Below are 19,490 nucleotides of genomic sequence, written 5' to 3' on the forward strand. Positions count from 1 at the left end.
TTTTTTTTTAAATATATTTTATTGATTTTTCACAGAGAGGAAGAGAGAGGGAGAGAGTTAGAAACATCGTTGAGAAAGAATCATCAATCAGCTGCCTCTTGCACACCCCATACTGGGGATGTGCCCGCAACCAAGGAATCAAACCCGGGACCTTCAGTTCACAGACCGACGCTCTATCCACTGAGCCAAACCAGTTTCGGCCGTTTGCCAACTTTTTATCAGAAGTTTCGTTTCTTTTTAAAAAAATGTATTTTTATTGATATAAGAGAGGAAGAGGGAGAGAGAGATAGAAACATTAATGAGAGAATCATTGATTGGCTGCCTCCTGCATGCCCCACATTGGGGATGGAGCCCACAACCCAGGCAGGCATGCGACCTCCTGGTTCATGGGTCGATGCTCAATCATTGAGCCAAACTGGCCAAGCTCAGAAGTTTATTTTCTAAATGTTTTGCCTACTTGGTCAATTCATCTGCTTTAGTTAGTCATTGAAGCCTTGAAAGTTTGCTGAAACTCTCACTGGAATTTTATTCTGTGCAGACCTTTGCCTTTAAGATTGCTTGTAATCTACCTCACAGGAGTCCTCTTACTAGTGCAGGTCACTAAGCTCTGAGGAGGGCAAGATCCTGAGGGAAGACAGTAAATACAGTCTCCACGTAACACATACCTCATTGATCCCCGACGAGACCTGGTATTCCCACTTTAGCAATCTCTTCACCTCCCTGTAGATGTAGTCTGTCTTCTTCCTCACCCCTTCATATCTGTTTTTGTGAGATTGTGTTAAGTGCTTGATGACATATATTAAATCCATTAATGTTTTAGTGCTGTTACTCAAGCCCTAGGCATTTTCTAGATTTCCTCTTCACTTTCCAGCTGTCCTCTCGCATCTCTAATGGTCATCATTGCAACCTGTGATTCCTGCCTTAGGACAGGTCAGTCCAGCTGGCAGCCGGTCTTGCTGCCAGCTCTTCCTTCTTCTGATGCATTCTCCACAGCCCCATCCTGACCAGCTCAGACCACACTCAGATTGAGAGCCTGCATTTTCTGTGGGACAGTTACTCTTAGCATATGTGGGAACTCGCCCCCACCGCCCAACTTCACGACCCAGGTAAAACGTCACCTCTCTTCCGAGCCTACATCTTTCACATTGAAAGTTGGTGGCTCCTGTGGCATTTATCTGTTTAGCTCGTTTGACTAATTGTGTCCCTCACTTGGACTATATGCACCTCTAGCATGGGAATTCTTTTTTTTTTTTTTAATTATTATCTGTGTACATATTTTAACATTGCCCCACCATTCCCCATACATGCCCTCCCTCTCCAGAGTTTTGTGTCCATTGATTGTACTTATATGCATGTATACAAGTCCTTCGATTGATCTCTTACCTCCCCCAGATCTCCCTACCCTCCCCGCTATAATTTGACAGTCTGCTTGTTGCTTTACTGTCTCTATACCTATTTTTTGGTTCATCAGTTTATAATGTTCCTTATTATCCATAAATGAGTGAGGTCATGTGGTGTTTCTCTTTCATTGACTGGCTTATTTCACTCAGCATGATGTTCTCTAATTCCATCCAGGTTGCTGCAAATGATGAGAATTCCTTCTTTTTTATGGCAGCATAGTATTCCATTGTGTAGATGTACCATAGTTTTTTGATCCAATCATCTGCTGACGTCACCTTAGGCTGTTTCCAAATCCTAGCTATTGTAGATTGTGCTAGCATGGGAATTCTTGCTTACCAGTTTTATATTCCCAGGGCTAGCTTTATGTCTGGAGCTCGGTAAGTACTGAGAAAATGTTTATTCCTTCATTTACTGATTGTGCACCTGATGAGCAAAACATTTAACTTACGTTGCCTCCTCTTTCCCTGATAAAGAATGAACAAGAACGCACATTCTGATAGCAAGGGAGGGGGGTCCTCAGCTTTCTCAAAGCGGAAATTGAAAGGCATTTGGGGAGAGAGAGGCCAAAAGGCTGGAGGACAAGGAGTTTTTAAGAAAAAAAGATTGTGATTCAATGGTAAAATTATTAGTCCTTTATATTTTGGGAAATATGAGAGATAACCATTATAGAGTTTAACTTTCAAAAACAGTGAAGCATTCATTTTACTTGCCACACATTATGGCCAATAACATCTCATTAGAAACATTAGGAGATTTGTTTCAGGAATTGAAGAGGAAAACAGAAACTGAAAGTTGCCTATTGTCAGTGGCTCAGGAAAGGAAAGAACCCTTGGCCTAAGACAGCAGTGTGCAGCTGGGAAAGAGAAAGGAGGCCGTTAATTCTTGGAGTTTGTGGAAGGAGGACTGGGGAGCGGCCAGCAGCCTGACGTTAGCAGGAAGTCCCTGTCTTCCTCACAGTTTTCCAGCAGCATCTGCGCTCTGCCCCTCCGGTCCGGCTCTGCCCGTGCCTCTGCTGGAAGTTCTCACGAAGCATTAACCGCAAACGCCCACGACCAGTGCAGTGTAGCATTGCTGGTAATGCTCTTCGGGTGGTTTTACGTTGGGTAACAGTCTGGTTTGGAACCTATTGTTTATAATGCTGCTCTGTGGTGAATCGGAATTCTAGGACCAACAGAGGAATGTTTGGAACGTAATCGTTTTGCACAATGGGAATTGTCTTGAGCAAAGGAACCCGTCCTTTTTGGAAGGGAGGAAGCCGGAAGTCAAGTTGTTCGATTCCCCATGTCGGGGGGGAATCTCTGCCACAGGTCTGGTTACATGGAAGCCTGTTGTAATCCCGAAGTTAGATAAAATGGATTTTTAGACATACAGTTAAATGAACAAATCTTCATGTATTTCTTGCTGGTTTAAGAATAATGTCCTTGTTGGGATTAATGTTTTATTTTTTTCATTTTTAAAAATATATATTTTATTGATTTTTTACAGAGAGGAGGAGAGAGGGATAGAGAGCTAGAAATGTCGATGAGAGAGAAACATCGACCAGCTGCCTTCCTGCACACCCCCCACCCAACCGGGGATGTACCCGCAACCAAGGTACATGCCCTTGACCGGAATCGAACCTGGGACCCTTCAGTTCGCAGACCGACGCTCTACCACTGAGCCAAACAGGTCTCGGCGGGATTAATGTTTTCTTAGAGTAATGGAACACCTTTAGCATTGGCAGTATGAGGGTTCACTCACTTATCAGCTGTTGTGTGCCAGGCACTGGGCTAGGTGCTAGGATTACAGGGTGGGGCAAAACACAGAGTTTGTTCTGGTATTATTTATCAATTGTATTTTTCCATACGTTCAACTGTAAACCTACATTTGCCCGGCCCTGTGGGAGGGTGGTTGTCAGCCGGGGAATGACAAGCAAGTGTTGAGTAGATCTTGGCTATTGTGTGGAAAGTATTGAGACCCGTAAGGAGGCCGCTCCCAGGGCACTGGAAGAGAGGATGGCTTGAAACAGGATGGCGCAGTGGAGATGGGAGTGGAACTGAAGGGCTTGCTGATAAATGCGGGGAACACAGGAAAGAGAAGGATCCATTACTTTTAAAAGGATTTCTCACTGGAGCAAATGGGTTGATACGTGCTGTGCAAAGTGACCATAGGGATGGGAGAAAATGGGGCTAAGTGTGGGGATACTAAGTTTGCGATGCCTGTGAGACATCCAGAGGGAGATGTGGGACAGACAGGAGGTTGCATCAGCTGGCGTGCTAAGCAAAAGTTGGGCTGGTGAAAACACGATGAGGGCGGCCTGCCATTTAGAGCCACGGGAATGGCTGAGATGTGGAGGGAGCCAGCGGAATGGGAGAAGGGCATGGCTCCTTGGCGCGGTGGGAGGGCGGCAGAGCGGTGGCAGGATGGCTCCTGATAGGGAGGAAGAGAGAGGCAGGGACCGCTGGGTGCAGGTGGAGGAGGCCTGTAGATCTGAAACAGTTCCAGTCCGATGGCCTCTGTGTCCTCTGATGTAGGACCCATGATTGTCTGTGAGGAGGAGGATCCCCTGGAGGGGGAGGAGGGTTGAGAAGTTGGACATACAGTGGCGGGCAGAGGAACGGAGTGGGATTGCCCACTGATGTCTTGGCCCCCGTTGACTCTAAATTTATAGTAATTGTTTCAGACTGTCTGGTTGTGAAACGAAGGAGGAAAAATCTTCTAAGTTTGGTAGGTGCCTAGATGGTACAGTAAATGGTGTGTGTGTGTGTGGGGGGGGGGGGGTTGAAGGTCTTATTTTGGCGGTTAGGAGGACACTGGCCCATGATGTCTGGTCTGGTCGGTTTGCATGACTCACTTGGCAGTCGTGTCAGACCAGGCTGCTTCGTTTTGTTACTCGTGCTCCAGGATTGGCATGCTCTTTACCATCAGTAAAGACGGGCAAAAAACTCTTGAATACGCTAACAGTTATATTACCTAACTTATGGCTTAAGAGGACTGTAAACAAAGGAAACAGCAGAAAGTGTCAACAATGTTAACAAAATTAAAAAATGTCTATTTACCAAAAATAAGGCATGTGCCCAGAAAGCTTTTTTCTGTACTTAAGATTTAAAACTTTTTAAAAAAATATATTTTATTGATTTTTTATAGAGAGGAAGAAGAGAGGGATAGAGAGTTAGAAACATCGATGAGAGAGAATCATTGATCAGCTGCTTCTTGCACACCCCCTACTGGGGATGTGCCCACAACCAAGGTACATGCTCTTGACTGGAATCGAACCCGGGACCTTTCAGTCCACGGGCTGACGCTCTATCCACTGAGCTAAACCAGTTTCAGCTGTACTTAAGATTTAAAATGGAATGTTTGCTTACCAAAGATTATCTACCATAATATAAACGTTGCGTCTGGCCTTTGGAAGTTAAGAGAATACTGAACAAATTTTGCATTTCCTTCATGATTAAAATTCTTTTTTAAATGTGCCACTAGAACTAGAAGTTATTAAAAATAATACCTTGTCTTCTCTTATTCCAAACTGTTACTAATGCGTTAGTTATTTTTAAAATGTGGTTACTTAAGAAAAACAAGTTATTTGGTTAATTTTCTATTTAACAGTTTCTTAACTTTCTAAACAAAAGTTTTTGTTCAAATGAGAGCAAAAAGTTGTATTTTAGAAGGCTATATCAAGTAGTAATTGCTGTAGCTCTGTTAAACACGGTGTTATCAGTAGTGTTTCTCAGCCCAGTGGTGTGGCTCAGGGGTTGAGTGTTGACCTATGGAGCAGGAGGGCATGGTTTGATTCCCAGTCAGGGCACAGGCCCAGGTTCTGGACCCAATCACTGTGGGGAGTGTGCAGGAGGCAGCCGATTAATGATTCTCATTAATGTTTTATCTCTCTCCCTCTCCCTTTCTCTCTGAAATCAGTAAAAATATGTTTAAAAAAAATAATGTATCTCAGTGATTTTCAATGTTTTCATCTTATGGCACATATAAAGTAATTACTAAAATTCTTCGGCACACCAAAAAAAAGGTTTTTTTGTGTGTGTTTTTTTTCTGATCTGACAAAAAAATCCCAGCATATACTTTTGATTCACTCACACCGGATGGCTCAATTGTGTGGCTGTTGTCATTTTTATTTGACAATCTAAGGGAAAAGAGGTCAGTGCCCCTGACTAAACAGTCAGGTATCGCATGTTTTACAAATGGTTGCAGCACACGGCTGAACATCGCTGTGGTACCTGCTTTCTTCCTGCTCCTCTTCTCTGTAGTGTGAGCTAGCTGTCACTGTGTAAAGAAGGGCATATGATATTTTCTCTGTAGCAGGAAAATTTTTGAAATAGTTGTTTTCTTTTGTGACTCGTGTAACAGGTGAACACTTGAACACCAAAAGCTATCTGATAGTAACCAGTATACAGCCAATATCTGTGTGCTCAGCCCCCGAGGATCCTACGCCTTCTGTTCCTTAAAACACACACAATGTCTTTGTGGAATAAATATACAACCGCTTCTTGAATTTGAGGGGCATTCTATCACAGTTGAGGGAGGAGATTTTTATTAATTCAGTTAATGTTTAGCCATTTGCAACTTTAATTATATGAATTTGAGTGCCTGTCAGATACTATTTTAGGCGCAACAGAGCACAGCATGGTTGGCTCTGTTAAGTAGGGGAGGGACACAGGAATAATTCTTTCCAGAATCCTGGCAAAATGTTTTGAAAAATTAACACGTTTTAACAAAAGTTATTATAGAAGACATTTGTCATCTCTATTATACCTTAATCTAAGTAATTCTTGACTTCTAAAAATTACTAAACAGGCTAAATGTATAAATAAATAATGAAATCCCTTTTTTTTTTCTCCCTCCCCTCACCAAGGAAAATAAACAAGAACTTCATAATAGTACAACATTTTTCCCTTCAGTTTTTCTTTCTGAAAATGTTTGTAGTTGTGGTAGGATGGTTCTGAAAATCTAGAAAGAATAATTTAAAATCACAATATACCAAATAAAAAGAAAGTTACACGGTACCTGGAGCATAACTGAAAATTGTAATATTGGAAAAATTGACTATTAGAATATGTTGCTGAGCACGATCTACCCTTGAATGGTTTCATAATGCTGATGGAAACATCACCAGAATACCTTGGTGATGTTTGCTGATTCCTACCATGGCAAGTGTCTGGCTGATGTTTTGCGTGTGTGTGTGTGTGTGTGTGTGTGTGTGTGTGTGTGTCTCCCATTCAGTTGTTTAATATTATGTTTGAAACCAAGGCTGCCATTCCAAAAACACAGAAATGTTTGTTTATTTTGAACATGGTTCGGGGCCCACATTGTCATGGGGAGGGCGGTTAACCAGTTAACTGCCACAATATTTTGAATTTGATTTAAAAAGTTTCGCCATTTGCGTCTATAGACACTTACTGTGTACAAATGGTTAACATGTATGAAAAGTAATTTCAACATTTGAGAGTAGGCTAATACAGGGATGTCAATAATTACTCCTTTATAAATCCTAATACCACAACAAAAAAATTATTATTTAACTAGTTAGTAGCATTTTCTTTTGCTCGCCATTATTTGTTCGTAATTATTTGAGAAGTCAATGTTCCTTTTAGAGTCAGCATGTTTTTATGCTTGTGGTTAGTCTGTAACTGGAGAAATAGGTAAATGTGTGTGTTGATATCAGAAACCTATTGTGTTCACAGTGTTTGTACAGTTGCATAGTGTGTTATGGTTTAACTTCCCACTGTAGAGACAAGTAGTGCTGTAACATGCTAGATAACCTAAGTACTTTAACGGCTATTGCATTGACATATGTTGCTTTATACACACACGCACACGCACACACATACACACTATGTGCAGTTAAGTATTTTTGTTGTGCACTTAGGTGGATGGTTCTCAGTTGGTATAATATCATTTTTCTCAGGATTTTGGTCAGTTTAAACTTGGTTTTTGCTTCCTCTGAGTAGAAAAGATATATTCTTGTGATGTCCTGAGTGGAGCCATTTGTGGGACTTGCTGGGAGATACCATTAGGTTCAAACTAAGATCTATAGTATAATACAAAGCTAGCGCCAAAGGAAGATTTTTCTAGGTGGGAAAAGATTGTCTTGCAATTTAAGAGCCCATTCAAGTCTCTAAAAAGTTTTGAAGTGACGGTGTGACAGAGTGACCTTCAGCTGGGGGTTAGTCAAATTAAAGAAGAATAACTGTAAATATGTTTTAAGCTTAACAGGATGGTTTCAGTCTGTTTAATAACCTCATACCAGCTTTCCCTTCTTAAAAAGAAAATTAAAAATACTGCTTGGTCTTGCTGCCTGCTGGCTGCCCCTCCACCACCATCATTCTCCCCTCTGTAACAGAAGGCTCAGGAAAAGTTGTCTCTTCCTATTTCTGTTTCCTTACTGCTCCACCATGGTGATTCAGACTTTCACCATTTCCACTCCCGCCTTGCCTTTTCACGCGGTCTCATTTCCACTCATGCATACCCCTGCCCCTGCAGTTCTTCAAAATTACCAGTGGTTATGAAATGTAAATCATTCCCTTCCTTAAAACCAAAGTAGTGTGGGCTGGCTCCAGGCATTCATATATTTGAAAAGTTGCTCAGGCCGAAACCGGTTTGGCTCAATGAATTGAGCGTCGGCTTGGGGACTGAAGGGTCCCGGGTTCGATTCCGGTCAAGGGCATGTGCCTTGGTTGCGGGCATATCCCCGGTGGGGGGTGTGCAAGAGGCAGCTGATCGATGACACTCTCTCATCGATGTTTCTTAACTCTCTGTCTCTCTCCCTTCCTCTCTGTACAAAATCAATAAAATATATTTAAAAAAGAAAAGAAAAGTTGCTCAGATAATGCTTATTTGAAACTAGTGGCCCAGTGCATGAGATTTGTGCGTGGAGGAGGGGGGAGAGTGTTGCCTCACCCCAGCCTGCACCCTTTCCAATCTGGGACATCCCTCTTGCAATCGGGACTGTTGGCTCCTAACCGCTCACCTGCCTGCCTGCCTACTTGATTGCCACTAACCATACTGCCTGACGGCCTGCTCACTTCCAACTGCCCCTCCTCCCCCCGCTGGCCTGCTTGCCCTCAACTGCCCTCCCCCCCTGCCAGCCTGATCACCCTTAACTGCCCCCCTACCCACCTGCTTGCCCCAAGCTGCCCCCCTCTCCCCCACTGGCCTGCTCACCCCCACCTGTCCCCCTGCTGGCCTGCTCACCCCCAACTGCCCCCGCTCCACCGGCCTGATCGCCCCTAACTGGCCCCCTGCCTGCCTAGCCTGCTCACCCCCAACTGCCCCCCCTGCTCCCACCGGCCTACTCACTACCACCCCCCACCCCCACCACAACCAGCCTGATCACCCACAGCTGCCCTCCCCTCTTGGCCCCTAACTGCCTCTACCTCAGCCTCGCCACCGTGGCTTTGCCCAGAAGAATGTCCGGAAGGTCTCTCAGTCCAATTAGCATATTGCCCTTTTATTAGTATAGGCAGGCCAAAAACCACTGCTCCAGTGGCTTCTCTTGCACTCATAATAAAATCCAAATGACTCTGACCTTGCTCTGCTGCCCTCTCCTCTTTTCTTTCCCCCCTCGGCTTTCCTCAAAGATGATGGAGCTTGTTCTCATCACTCTCTGACACTAGGACAGTGCCTGCTGTTGAACACAGTACCTGTTCAGTAGATAGCTGTGAATTAATGAGTATTTTATAGACACTGCTGTTATTCTGTAGCAGTGATCACCCTGTAATAAATGCTGTGTAGGTTGCTGGCATTTGAATCTTCAAGAATGCTACTGAAACTTTGCTATGGAAACGTCTGTCACAGTCTAACCTATGAACCAGGAGGGCACGGTTTGATTCCTGGTCAGGCACATGCCTGGGATGCAGGCTTGAAACCCGTTGGGGGGCATGCAAAAAGCAGTTGATGAATGATTCTTTTGGATCATGGTAGTTTCTAGGTCTCTTCCTTTCTCTCTGAAATCAACAGTCTAACTGTTCTGTCTTCCAGGACTGTAAATGTCTGATGTTCCCTGTTTCCTTACTCCTCAGCTATGGTAATTCAAACCATGTACACTTTGGATTTCTGTCTCTTGGCATGCACACCCTTGACACTTCCGATCTTTTCTGATGTCCTGTTTCTGCTTTTGTTCTGTGTAATCTCTCTTTCCTATATTGTTATTTATCTACTATTTTCTATGGGTATAAAAGACTGATCTTGCCAGTGTTGCCAGAGAGAGACTTTCCTTCTGTGGGTACACCACTCATACGGTGTCTAGGACATCTTTGGATTGGATGCCTGTTCTTGTCTCATTGCTCTTGCTGTATGCAGCTACTAGCGGTTCCTTTGGTGTGAAACACCATGATGGCTGGACTTTGAAGGGAAGATGGCATCGGGGGAAGTATGTGTTTCTTAGGTCAGAGTTTGAAGCCTAAATGATGGAAAGTCGAGATTTTATAAAATCTCGAGGGCCCTGCAGAGATTTTCTGTAAAACTCCAGAGAGTGATGTTTTGGGCTTTCTGGGTCCTGAGGTCTCGGTCACAACCACTCTGCCCTGCGGCTGTAGTGCACAGCAGTCGTAGACGCTATGAAACACATGAGCGTGCCATGTTCCATAAAACTGAACACAGAAATTTGAATTTTATATAAAAATTCTATGAGTAATGTTGTGATTTAATCATTTAGATGACCAAAATATATTTCTCATATCCATTTGGTCTTCCGTAATTGCTGGCTCTCAGCTCCTGGGACTCCTGGAACATTTCCCAAGTGTTGGGAGGTGTCTTTTGTTAATCAATTGCCTTTTGGAAAGCACCTAAGGATGGGAGCTGGTTGCCTGGAGACCCAACCATGTAATTAGAGGGTTGGAATTTTTTTCGTTTTTCCCAATTATAGTTGACATACAATATTATATTATAATAGTTTCAGGTACACAGCATAATGATTAGACATTTATATAATTATTCTAGAGGCCTAGTGCATGAAATTTGTGCAGGCGGGGGCGGGGGGAAGAGAGAGGGTTACCTCAACCCAGCCTGTACCCTCTCCAATCCAGGACCTCTTGGGGGATGTCCGACTGCCAGATGTCCCTGGGATCAGGCCTAAACCGGCAGTAGGACATCCCTCTCACAATCTAACTGCTCACCTGCCTGCCTGATCACCCCTAAATACTTCTGCCTGTCGCGGCCCCCCCCCCACCCCCCCGCGCGCGCGGCCTGATTGCCTGCTGTTCAGTCATTTGGTCATCCTTCATTATCCTACCTGCTTGCCTTGTCGTCCCAAGCAGCCTGCTATTCTGTCATTACTGAAAAGGTGTGCTGACTAATTTGCATATTACCCTTTTATTACTATAGATAACTTAGGAAATGAAGGGTTGGAACTTTCATATATATATAATTAATTTCAGAGAGGAAGGGAGAGAGCTGGAAACATCCATGATCCAAGAGAATCATTGATCAACTGCTTCCTGCATGCCCCCCACTGTGTTTCGAGCCTGCATCCCAGGCACGTGCCCGACCCGGAACCAAACCATGACCTCCTGCTTCATAGGTTGATGCTCAACCAATGAGTCACACCAGCCGGGAGGTCAGTTTGATTCCTGGAGGTTAGAGGGGCTGGAGGTTGAATCCATTGTAATAGGCAGTGATTTTAATCAATTGTGAGTACATTATGAAGCCTTCATAAACATCCACAAGCATGGGGCTGGGCCAGCTTCTGGTTTGGTGAACGCATGGAGACGCAGGGACGGGCTGGGAGCTCTGCGCCCCTGCCCACGTTCCTTGCCCTGTGCGTCTTCCCATCCGCTGCTCCTTAGTCACACAGTGAGCCAGCCATCTGGTAAGGAGTGTGTTTCACTGAGTGCTATAAGCCATTCTAGCAAAGTTATCAAACCCAGAGGAGGGGGTCACAGGAACCTCTGGTTTGTAGCTTGTCATTGAGAAGAACAGGTGACGACCTGGACTTGCAATTAGCATTTTGAGTTGGAGAGGGTTTGCTGGTACCTTCCTCTGCAGCCAGTCAGAAGTACATCATCTGGGCTTGCATCCAGCGTCTTAAGTGTGTGTGTGGTGGGGGGGTCTGAACTCTTAACCTGTGGAACCTGATGCTGTCTTCTGGTGGATAGCCTCAGAATTGAGTCGAGTTCTATATATATATATTTTTTTTCTTTTCTTTTAAATATATATATTTTATTGATTTTTACAGAGAGGAAGGGAGAGAGAGAGAGAGCTAGAAATGTCGATGAGAGAGAAACATCGACCAGCTGCCTCCTGCACACCCCCCATCGGGGATGTGCCCGCAACCAGTGTACATGCCCTTGACCAGAATCGAACCCAGGACCTTTCAGTCTGCAGACCTACTCTCTACCGCTGAGCCAAACCGGTTTTGGCTGTATATATATTTTTTTTAATTGATTTTTTTACAGAGAGGAAGAAAGAGGGAGAGAGAGCTGAAATATCGATGAGAGAGAAACATTGACCAGCTGCCTCCTGCACACCCCCCCCTGGGGATGTGCCTGCAACCAAGGTACATGCCCTTGACCAGAATCGAACCCGGGACCCCCCATGTCCACAGACTGATGCTCTATCCACTGAGCCAGACCAGTTTTGTCTGAGTCAAGTTCTTGAACACCGTTCTGGTGTCTGAGAATCATTTGCTTGTGTGGGAACACCTCTCTCCCCCACCGGGGAATTGGATCTGGGAACCCAAGTCATCCTCAAATCGTATAAGAGTCTAAAAAAATGTTCTTAGCAGGTGGGCCATCCAAAACCAGGCAGAAGGCAGGATTGACCTGGGGCCATTCGCACTAATGACCATCCCTATATATCTAGTTTTGACTTGAAAAGTCCCGATTCCTGACCCGCTATTAAAAGGCCTTTTAACACTCCATATTGTTGATGCTGCCTTTAAATTTAAACTTCTGGTGCTGGTGACAAATGGCCTCTTTGCGGATTTTATGTGTAACTTACTCCCAAGAGCTACTCGGCTCCCTGTCACACGGTGTCTTAGTCTGTGTTTCAGCGCCTTGCTTACTGCGGGGCCACATTCGGGACTGCAGTTTAGTGCTTCTTTACAGTACTGCCTTCTGTCCCGGAGCGCTGTGAAACAGCACATTTTTGCCTGTTTGAATAAGCATTTCTTTTAAGCTTGTACAAATGCTGTCGAGGCTCCTCCCCCGCCACAGATCACTGGCTGCCGGGCAGCCGGGTCCTGAGGTCTCTGAGTTTGCTCTGCCTGCGTGCGTGTGGGTGGTCAGGCCCTTGCATGGCAGCCAGGAAGTGCTGGGAATTTAATGGTCCGGCGTAGGTTTGCGTTTTTATATGCAAGTATGTTCTTTTCTAGGGTTTTGTGGTGTGTTCTTTTTCCTTCCCCTGGAAAGCTTTGTTTGACTGTTGTTTTTTTTTTTGTTTGTTTTTTTTAAGTATTTTCCCTTTTTTTTTAGTTCATAGTTTAACATGTTTGAAAAGTTTTCACTATTATTGCTCCTTTAAAAACTAGCTGGCCACGTGTGGCTTAGTGGATTTGGGCATCGGCCGGTGCACCACAAGGTCATAAGTTCCATTCCCGTTTGGTATATGTACAGGACGCAGCCAATCTGTGTTTTCCTCTCATCTCTCTCGCTCGTGCTCGCTTCTCTCTCTCTCTCTCTCTCTCTCTCTCTCTCTCTCTCTCTCTCTCTCTCCTCCCTTCCCCTCTCTAAAAATCAGTTAAGAAAAAAAAAAAAACACAAAAAAACTAGTTGGAGTTAGATTTAGATTGTATGTGTATTTTGCTGGTTTACTGTTAATAGCTGCCTTATCTGGGGTATCCAAATCTTACATAAATTATATTCTTTATTTGTGTTTTTTTTTAATTGCATAGGGCTATTAAAAAGTTTAACAAATATTTTCTGTTACACTTGTACCAAAATACATTGGGGGGAAAGTTAGCATGACTTTATAAATTACTTTTCTTGGAATATATTTGGGGCATTGCGTAGGTTTTCGCGTGTGTGTGTGTGTGTGTGTGTGTGTGTGTCTTAGATTATCCTGTTACCTGTGAGTGGCTTCCCTCCCTTTCCCCCCCATGCTCTTCTAGGCTGTTGGTGTTTGCTCACTCTGGTTCCCTATCTTACTTTTCCCCGTTTCTTACCCACTTCAACACACTTCTGCAGCGTCACTCACTTCAGCCTTCTCACCTACTTTATCATCAGAATATTGTCCATTCCTCAAGGCGGGGCTCAGAACCCCCCGACTCCACTTTATTATTTATCCTTCAGATTCCTGCCCCAGGGTTCCCTCTGTTCCCTGACTGACTGGAGAGTGTTTACTCTGTCATCCATGACTCCCCTGAGGACCTCCCGTAGGCATTATTAGGGGCCTCACCTGTCTGGGCAGAGATGTGCTTTTCAGCTGTTCTTATGCTTTTCATGCCTGTCCCATAGTAGGAACTTAATATTTAATTGTTTCTATTACATACCCTATTAGTTTTCTGCTTCTAAATTTCTCTCAAGGTAATCTTAGTGATTTTTAAAAGTATTTTGTTTGTACTTTTTTATAGATGTAAAAAAAGATTGGTCTGACCATGCTCTGTGGTGGGAAAAGAAGAGAACTTGGCTTCTCAAGACACATTGGACCTTGGACAAGTACGGCATCCAGGCGGACGCCAAGCTGCAGTTCACCCCCCAGCACAAGCTGCTCCGCCTGCAGCTTCCCAACATGAAGTATGTGAAAGTGAAAGTGAACTTCTCTGACAGAGTCTTCAAAGCTGTTTCTGACATCTGTAAGACTTTCAGTAAGTATTCCATACATTCTTCACGAAAGTGGGAGGTGTGGGGAGCATGTATGATATGGCTGATGACTGACACTTAGCTTATCTCAAGGAGCAGAGGTGGGGGTCAGCTCTCTATGTATGTATATTTATGAAAGTTTTACTTTAAAGCTTTTGTATTACTTTAAGATAAAGAAATGTGTAGATTTTTTTTTTCCTTTCTAGAAGTATATCAGGTATCTATATGTAATGCTTCATTCTGATGACGAATTTTTATGGGAAAGAGAAGAGGACAGGGAAGGAAACTGGTATTATTTTCAGAGGGAAGTAGCTTTTGCAGTGTTTCCTTCACGTAAGTCACTATTTGATTTTTGGCGATTCAGGCAGATTATGTCACTTCCCGCATCCAGGGCCTGACAAAGCTCCTAAGGAAATGGCTATGAGTGTTGTCTTCCTTAACCAGCCTACAGTTTGAATACTCTTGTAGTAATTCTGTTTTATGCTTTCTGACATGAGATGTGGATTAATTTTGGCTGACCCAGTTATGTCATGTGACTGAAAGAATTCAGCCATCAGTGAAAATGTGAACTGTCATCTTTATCACTAGTTTATAACTCTTGTGCTATAGATGAGAGCAGCAATTTTCAAACAGTGTGCCACAAGAATTTTTAAAACGTGCAGTACCAAACTATGATCTAGTCAGGGGCACTGACTTCTTTTCCCTTAGATTGTCAAATAAAAAACAACACCAGCCAATACAACCATAGCTGTCTGCTGTGAATTAATCAAAATTATACCTATATTTTTTGGTATGCTGCAGAGTTTTAGTTACTAGTTTATGAGTGCTGTGAGATGAAAAAGATTGAAAATCACTGGCTTAGGGGGAGATACAGGTAGGTTGACATTACTATTTTGGTCTAATGACTCTAAAATTATGTCTTTTATGTTAATGAAATTTTTAAGAAAAATTAAAATAACAAAAGTTATTGTAGAGTCTTCAAAGAATTATCTAGAATTAATAGTTTATATAATTTACAATTAATTATCTAGAATTAACAGTTTATATATCATTTGCCAAACTTTATATATATTGATTTCAGAGAGGAAGGGAGAAGAAGAGAGAGGCAGAAACATCAATGATGGGAGAGAACCATTGATTGGCTGCCTCCTACATGCCCCCCACAACCCAGGCATGTGCCCTTGAGCAGAATCCAACTTGGGACCTTTCAGTCTGTAGGCCAACACTCTATCCACTGAGCCAAACCGGCTAGGACCGTTTTGCCAAACTCTTAAGTCAAAATAATATAGGTAAAGTTTTGAGTTACTTTCTCTTAATTTCCCTTCAAAAGCAACTACTATCATAAATGTAATGTGTATCTTCTCAGTACTTTTTAAACTACATAAACACACACACATAAGCATGTATTTATATCTGTGTAAATATATACCCCAAAATAATATATGTTAATTACTTCCATTGCTGTGTGGGTATTTTCTTATACTGTTTTGAACATGTGTGTAGGAATTTCTCTTGTGTGTTTAAGTAAAAAGTAGAATTGTTTTAAGTGTACACATAATTCATTTCAGAGGACTGTCAAATTGCTCTCCCAAGAGGTTCTACCTGATTACATTCCAACCCACAATGTATGAAAACCCCTCGTTCCAAATCATCACTAACATTTGAATGTTGTCAGTTTTTAGTGTTTGCTTCTCCGAGTGAAAAAAAACACACATAATTTCATTTTAGTTTATAAAGTTAAATATGTTTTTGTATCTTTGTTGGCCATCTAATCTAAGTTTCATCGATTTTAAATTGCCTGTTTATTAGTTTTTTTTTTAAATAGATAAATGATATGAACTTGATTTTTAGAGTAGCTTTAGGTTCACAGCAAAATTGAGAAAGTACAGAGTTTCCATTTACCCACATCCCACTGTCAACATTCTCCACCAGGGTGGTGCATTTGTCGTAAAGAGAAGCCTGCATTGACACATCATTATTATCCAGAATCAGTGGCTTACATTAGATTTCCTTGGTGTTATACAGTCTGTGGGTTTGGACAAACATGTTAATGACATGTATCAGTCATTATTGTATCAGACAGAGTAGTTGCACTGCCCTAAAATCTTGTGTTCTATTCTTCCCTTCCTTCCCCAGCCCTTGGCAGCCATTGATTTCTTCACTGTCTTCACAGTTTTGCCTTTTCCAAAATGTCTTACACTTGGAATCATAATTGGTTTTTCGAATTGGTTTCTTTCACTTAGTAATGTGCATTTAAATTTTATGCATGTCTTTTCGTGGCTTGATAGCTCGTTTCTTTTTAGCACTGAAAAATATCCAGCCCTGACCAGTGTAGTTTGGCTTAGTTGGTTGAGCAACGTCCTGTGCACCAGGAGGTTCGATACCCGGTCAGGGCACTGCCTGGATTTTGGGCTCTATCCTAGGGGGTTGGGGAGAGTGCAGGAGCCCGCTGATCAGATATTTCTCACATCTGATGTTTCTTTCTCTCTCCTCTCTTTTTTTTGTTTGTTTTGTTTTGTTTGTTTTAATACATTTTATTGATTTTTTTTATAGAGAGGAAAGGAAAGGGATAGAGTTAGAAACATCGATGGGAGAGAAACATTCATCAGCTGCCTCCTGCATACCCCCTAATGGTGATGTGTCTGCAGCCAGTGTACATGTCCTTGATGGGGATCGAACCTGGGACCTTTCAGTCTGCAGGCCAACTCTCTATCCACTGAGCCAAACCGGTTTCGGCATCTTCATATATTTTTGGATAACAATCCTTTATCAGATAAGTCTTATGCAAATATTTTCTCCCAGTCTGTGGCTTGTCTTCCCATAACCTTTGACAGTTTCTTTCAGAGAGCAGAAATTAATTTTAATGAACTCTAGCTTATCAGTTATTTTTTTATTATTATTATACTTTTATTGTATCTAAAAAGTCATCACCAACCCCAAGATCATGTAGATCAGCGGTTGCCAATCTTTTGGACCTCACGGACCACCAGTGGTCCATGGACCATTGGTTGGCGGCTGCTGGTCTAGACTTTTCCACATGTTATCTTCCAGGAGTTTTATAGTTTGCGTTTTACATTTTGAGTCAATTTTTGGGAAAGGTCTGAATCTAGGTTCATTTTTTTTTTTTTGCATGTGGATATCCAGTTGTGCTAGCACTGTTTTTTGAAAAATTATGTGATAGTTGGCAGTTTCTTACAAAGCTAAACGTAGTCTTACCATATGATTTAGCAGTTGTGTTCTTAAGTATTTACTCAATTGATTCTTAATTTTTGACCACATAAAATCCTATCTGTGTAGTAAACTCACAGATACAACAGAATGGTGGTTACCAGAGGGGAAGAGGGTTCCGGGAAGATAAAGAGGGTAAGGGTGTCAAATATATGGTGACTAGACTTTGGGTGGTGAATACACAATATTATATAAAGCTGTGTATCTGAAACTTAATCCTTGATATTTTCTAGCCATATACCTTTTTTAAATATATATAAAATATGTTTTTATTGATTTGAGAGAGAAAGAGAAACATTGATTGGCCGCCTCCTACATGTTCCCTACTGGGATTAAGCCTGCAATCCAGCATGTGCCCTGACCGAGAATTGAACTGGTGGCTCTTGGCGCATGGGTTAAAGTTCAACCATTGAGGCACACCAGCTGGGCTCCAGCCATAATATACCTTTTTGAAAGCCATCATTTGCTCAGTGAAGCATTATTTATAATAACAAAACCATTTCTTTTACAGAAATTTCAAATTGAACATGCTCCAAATACTTTTCCTATCTTATGCCTTTTTATTTATCGTTTGCTTAGTTGTCAACCAGTATCTTGCTGATTCTTACACGTTCCACATTTTCTAAAATCTTCATGATCAAATACATTACCTGATAATAAACCCCCACCCCCGCCTTTTTTCCAGAGTTACTCTGAAGCCCTCGTCTTTCCGCCCCAATAATCTGGGGTGGGTGTTTCTAGGCAAAGGTGCAGTCATAGCCCAGGGACATCCCTTCACCTTTGTCCAAGATAATGTCTTGGGTTCTTTGTGGTGGACTATATCCTCCAACAGTCTCCTAAGAAAAAGGTGAATTTTTGAGATGACATATTTGAAAATGTCTTTATTTTGCTCTTTGATAGAATTATTGGGTTGAAAATTATTTTTCCTCGGATTTGGGAAGTCATTTTAGCTTCCAGTGTTGCTATTGAAATCCAGATGGAGTTCTTAAATTTTATTTTCATCTTTTCTTTGTAGGTTGCTTTTTCTCTTTGGAACTTACAGGATCTTTTCTTTTTCCTGCAATTTTGAAATTTCATAGTAATGTGCCCTAATTCCTCCTTTATTTCCTCTGTTTTTTCTGTTACTAGTACTTAGTCAGATTTGGTTCTTAGATGGATCCTCTTCTATGACTTTACATCTTTTCTGTTGGATTTTTTTATAGTGAATATCAAATTTTTATTTTCATTGGTATGTATTTTTACCTAGATGTTTGTTACCAGGTATCCATGAATACATTTCAGCTTTGTTGACTACATAAATTAAGCCTCAACAAAATAGTAAATAAGTAAGTAATAAATAAATAATTAAACAGGAAAGAACCCTCCCTCCCCTTGTTAATATCCAAGGTCTATTTTTAAAGCTCCAGTTGTTCTTTTATGCAATTTCTTTTTTCTTTCTTTCTTTTTTATTTTATTTTATTGATTGTTTACAGAGAGGAAAGGAAGAGAAAGTTAGAAACGTCGATGGGGAGAGAAACATCGATTAGCTGCCTTTTGCACACCACCTACTGGGGATGTGCCCGCAACCAAGGTACATGCCCTTGACCAGAATCGAACCCTGGACCCTTGAGTCCGCAAGCCGACGCTCTATCCATTGAGCCAAACCGGTTTCGGCTCCAGTTGTTCTTTATAACATCCTACATATCTCTCATAGATGGCATTGTCTTATCTTTCTGAATTATAATTAAGCGTTTTTTGTTTTATTCTTTTGCTCAAGTTGTTTTTCTTTTCATTTGATATCTTTTATGTTAAAATCTCTGTGAGTTTTCCATAAACTTAGCAGCCTAAGTTTACTGCCACATGTAAAGACACAAATGTATTATCTCACAGTTGCTATAGGTTAAAAGTTCTGGCACAGCCAGGCTGAGTTGAATCCTACACTTAAGAGTTTTATAAGATGTCCGTGAAACTATGTTCGTTCCTGAAGGTTCTGAGAAAGAATTCTACATGGGAGAATTTGGTTCCATGTAGTTGTAGGACTGAATTGCCCCTGGTTTGTCTGCCAGAGGTCATTCCTGCTCCCAGAGGCCCCCTTCCTCCATCTTCAAAACCAGCAACAGCAAGTTCTTCCTCTGCGTTCAGTCCGATCTTTCC

The 19,490-nt window shown here is 42.2% G+C and overlaps 1 protein-coding gene across 10 annotated transcripts in view; it reads left to right on the plus strand.

Annotated features, from left to right (window-relative positions):
• FERMT2 (FERM domain containing kindlin 2) overlaps positions 1 to 19,490 on the plus strand; it is a 71,422-nt gene that overhangs the window by 20,770 nt on the left and 31,162 nt on the right. For all 10 annotated transcript variants that reach the window (XM_045580589.1, XM_045580586.1, XM_036436445.2 and 7 more), the window contains exon 3: positions 13,901 to 14,134. In XM_045580589.1, the coding sequence (XP_045436545.1) occupies positions 13,901 to 14,134 (234 nt within the window). The remainder of the gene's footprint in view (positions 1 to 13,900; positions 14,135 to 19,490) is intronic.

This window comes from Pipistrellus kuhlii, unplaced genomic scaffold (assembly GCF_014108245.1).
Source record: "Pipistrellus kuhlii isolate mPipKuh1 unplaced genomic scaffold, mPipKuh1.p scaffold_m20_p_1, whole genome shotgun sequence".
Lineage (NCBI taxonomy): Eukaryota > Metazoa > Chordata > Mammalia > Chiroptera > Vespertilionidae > Pipistrellus > Pipistrellus kuhlii.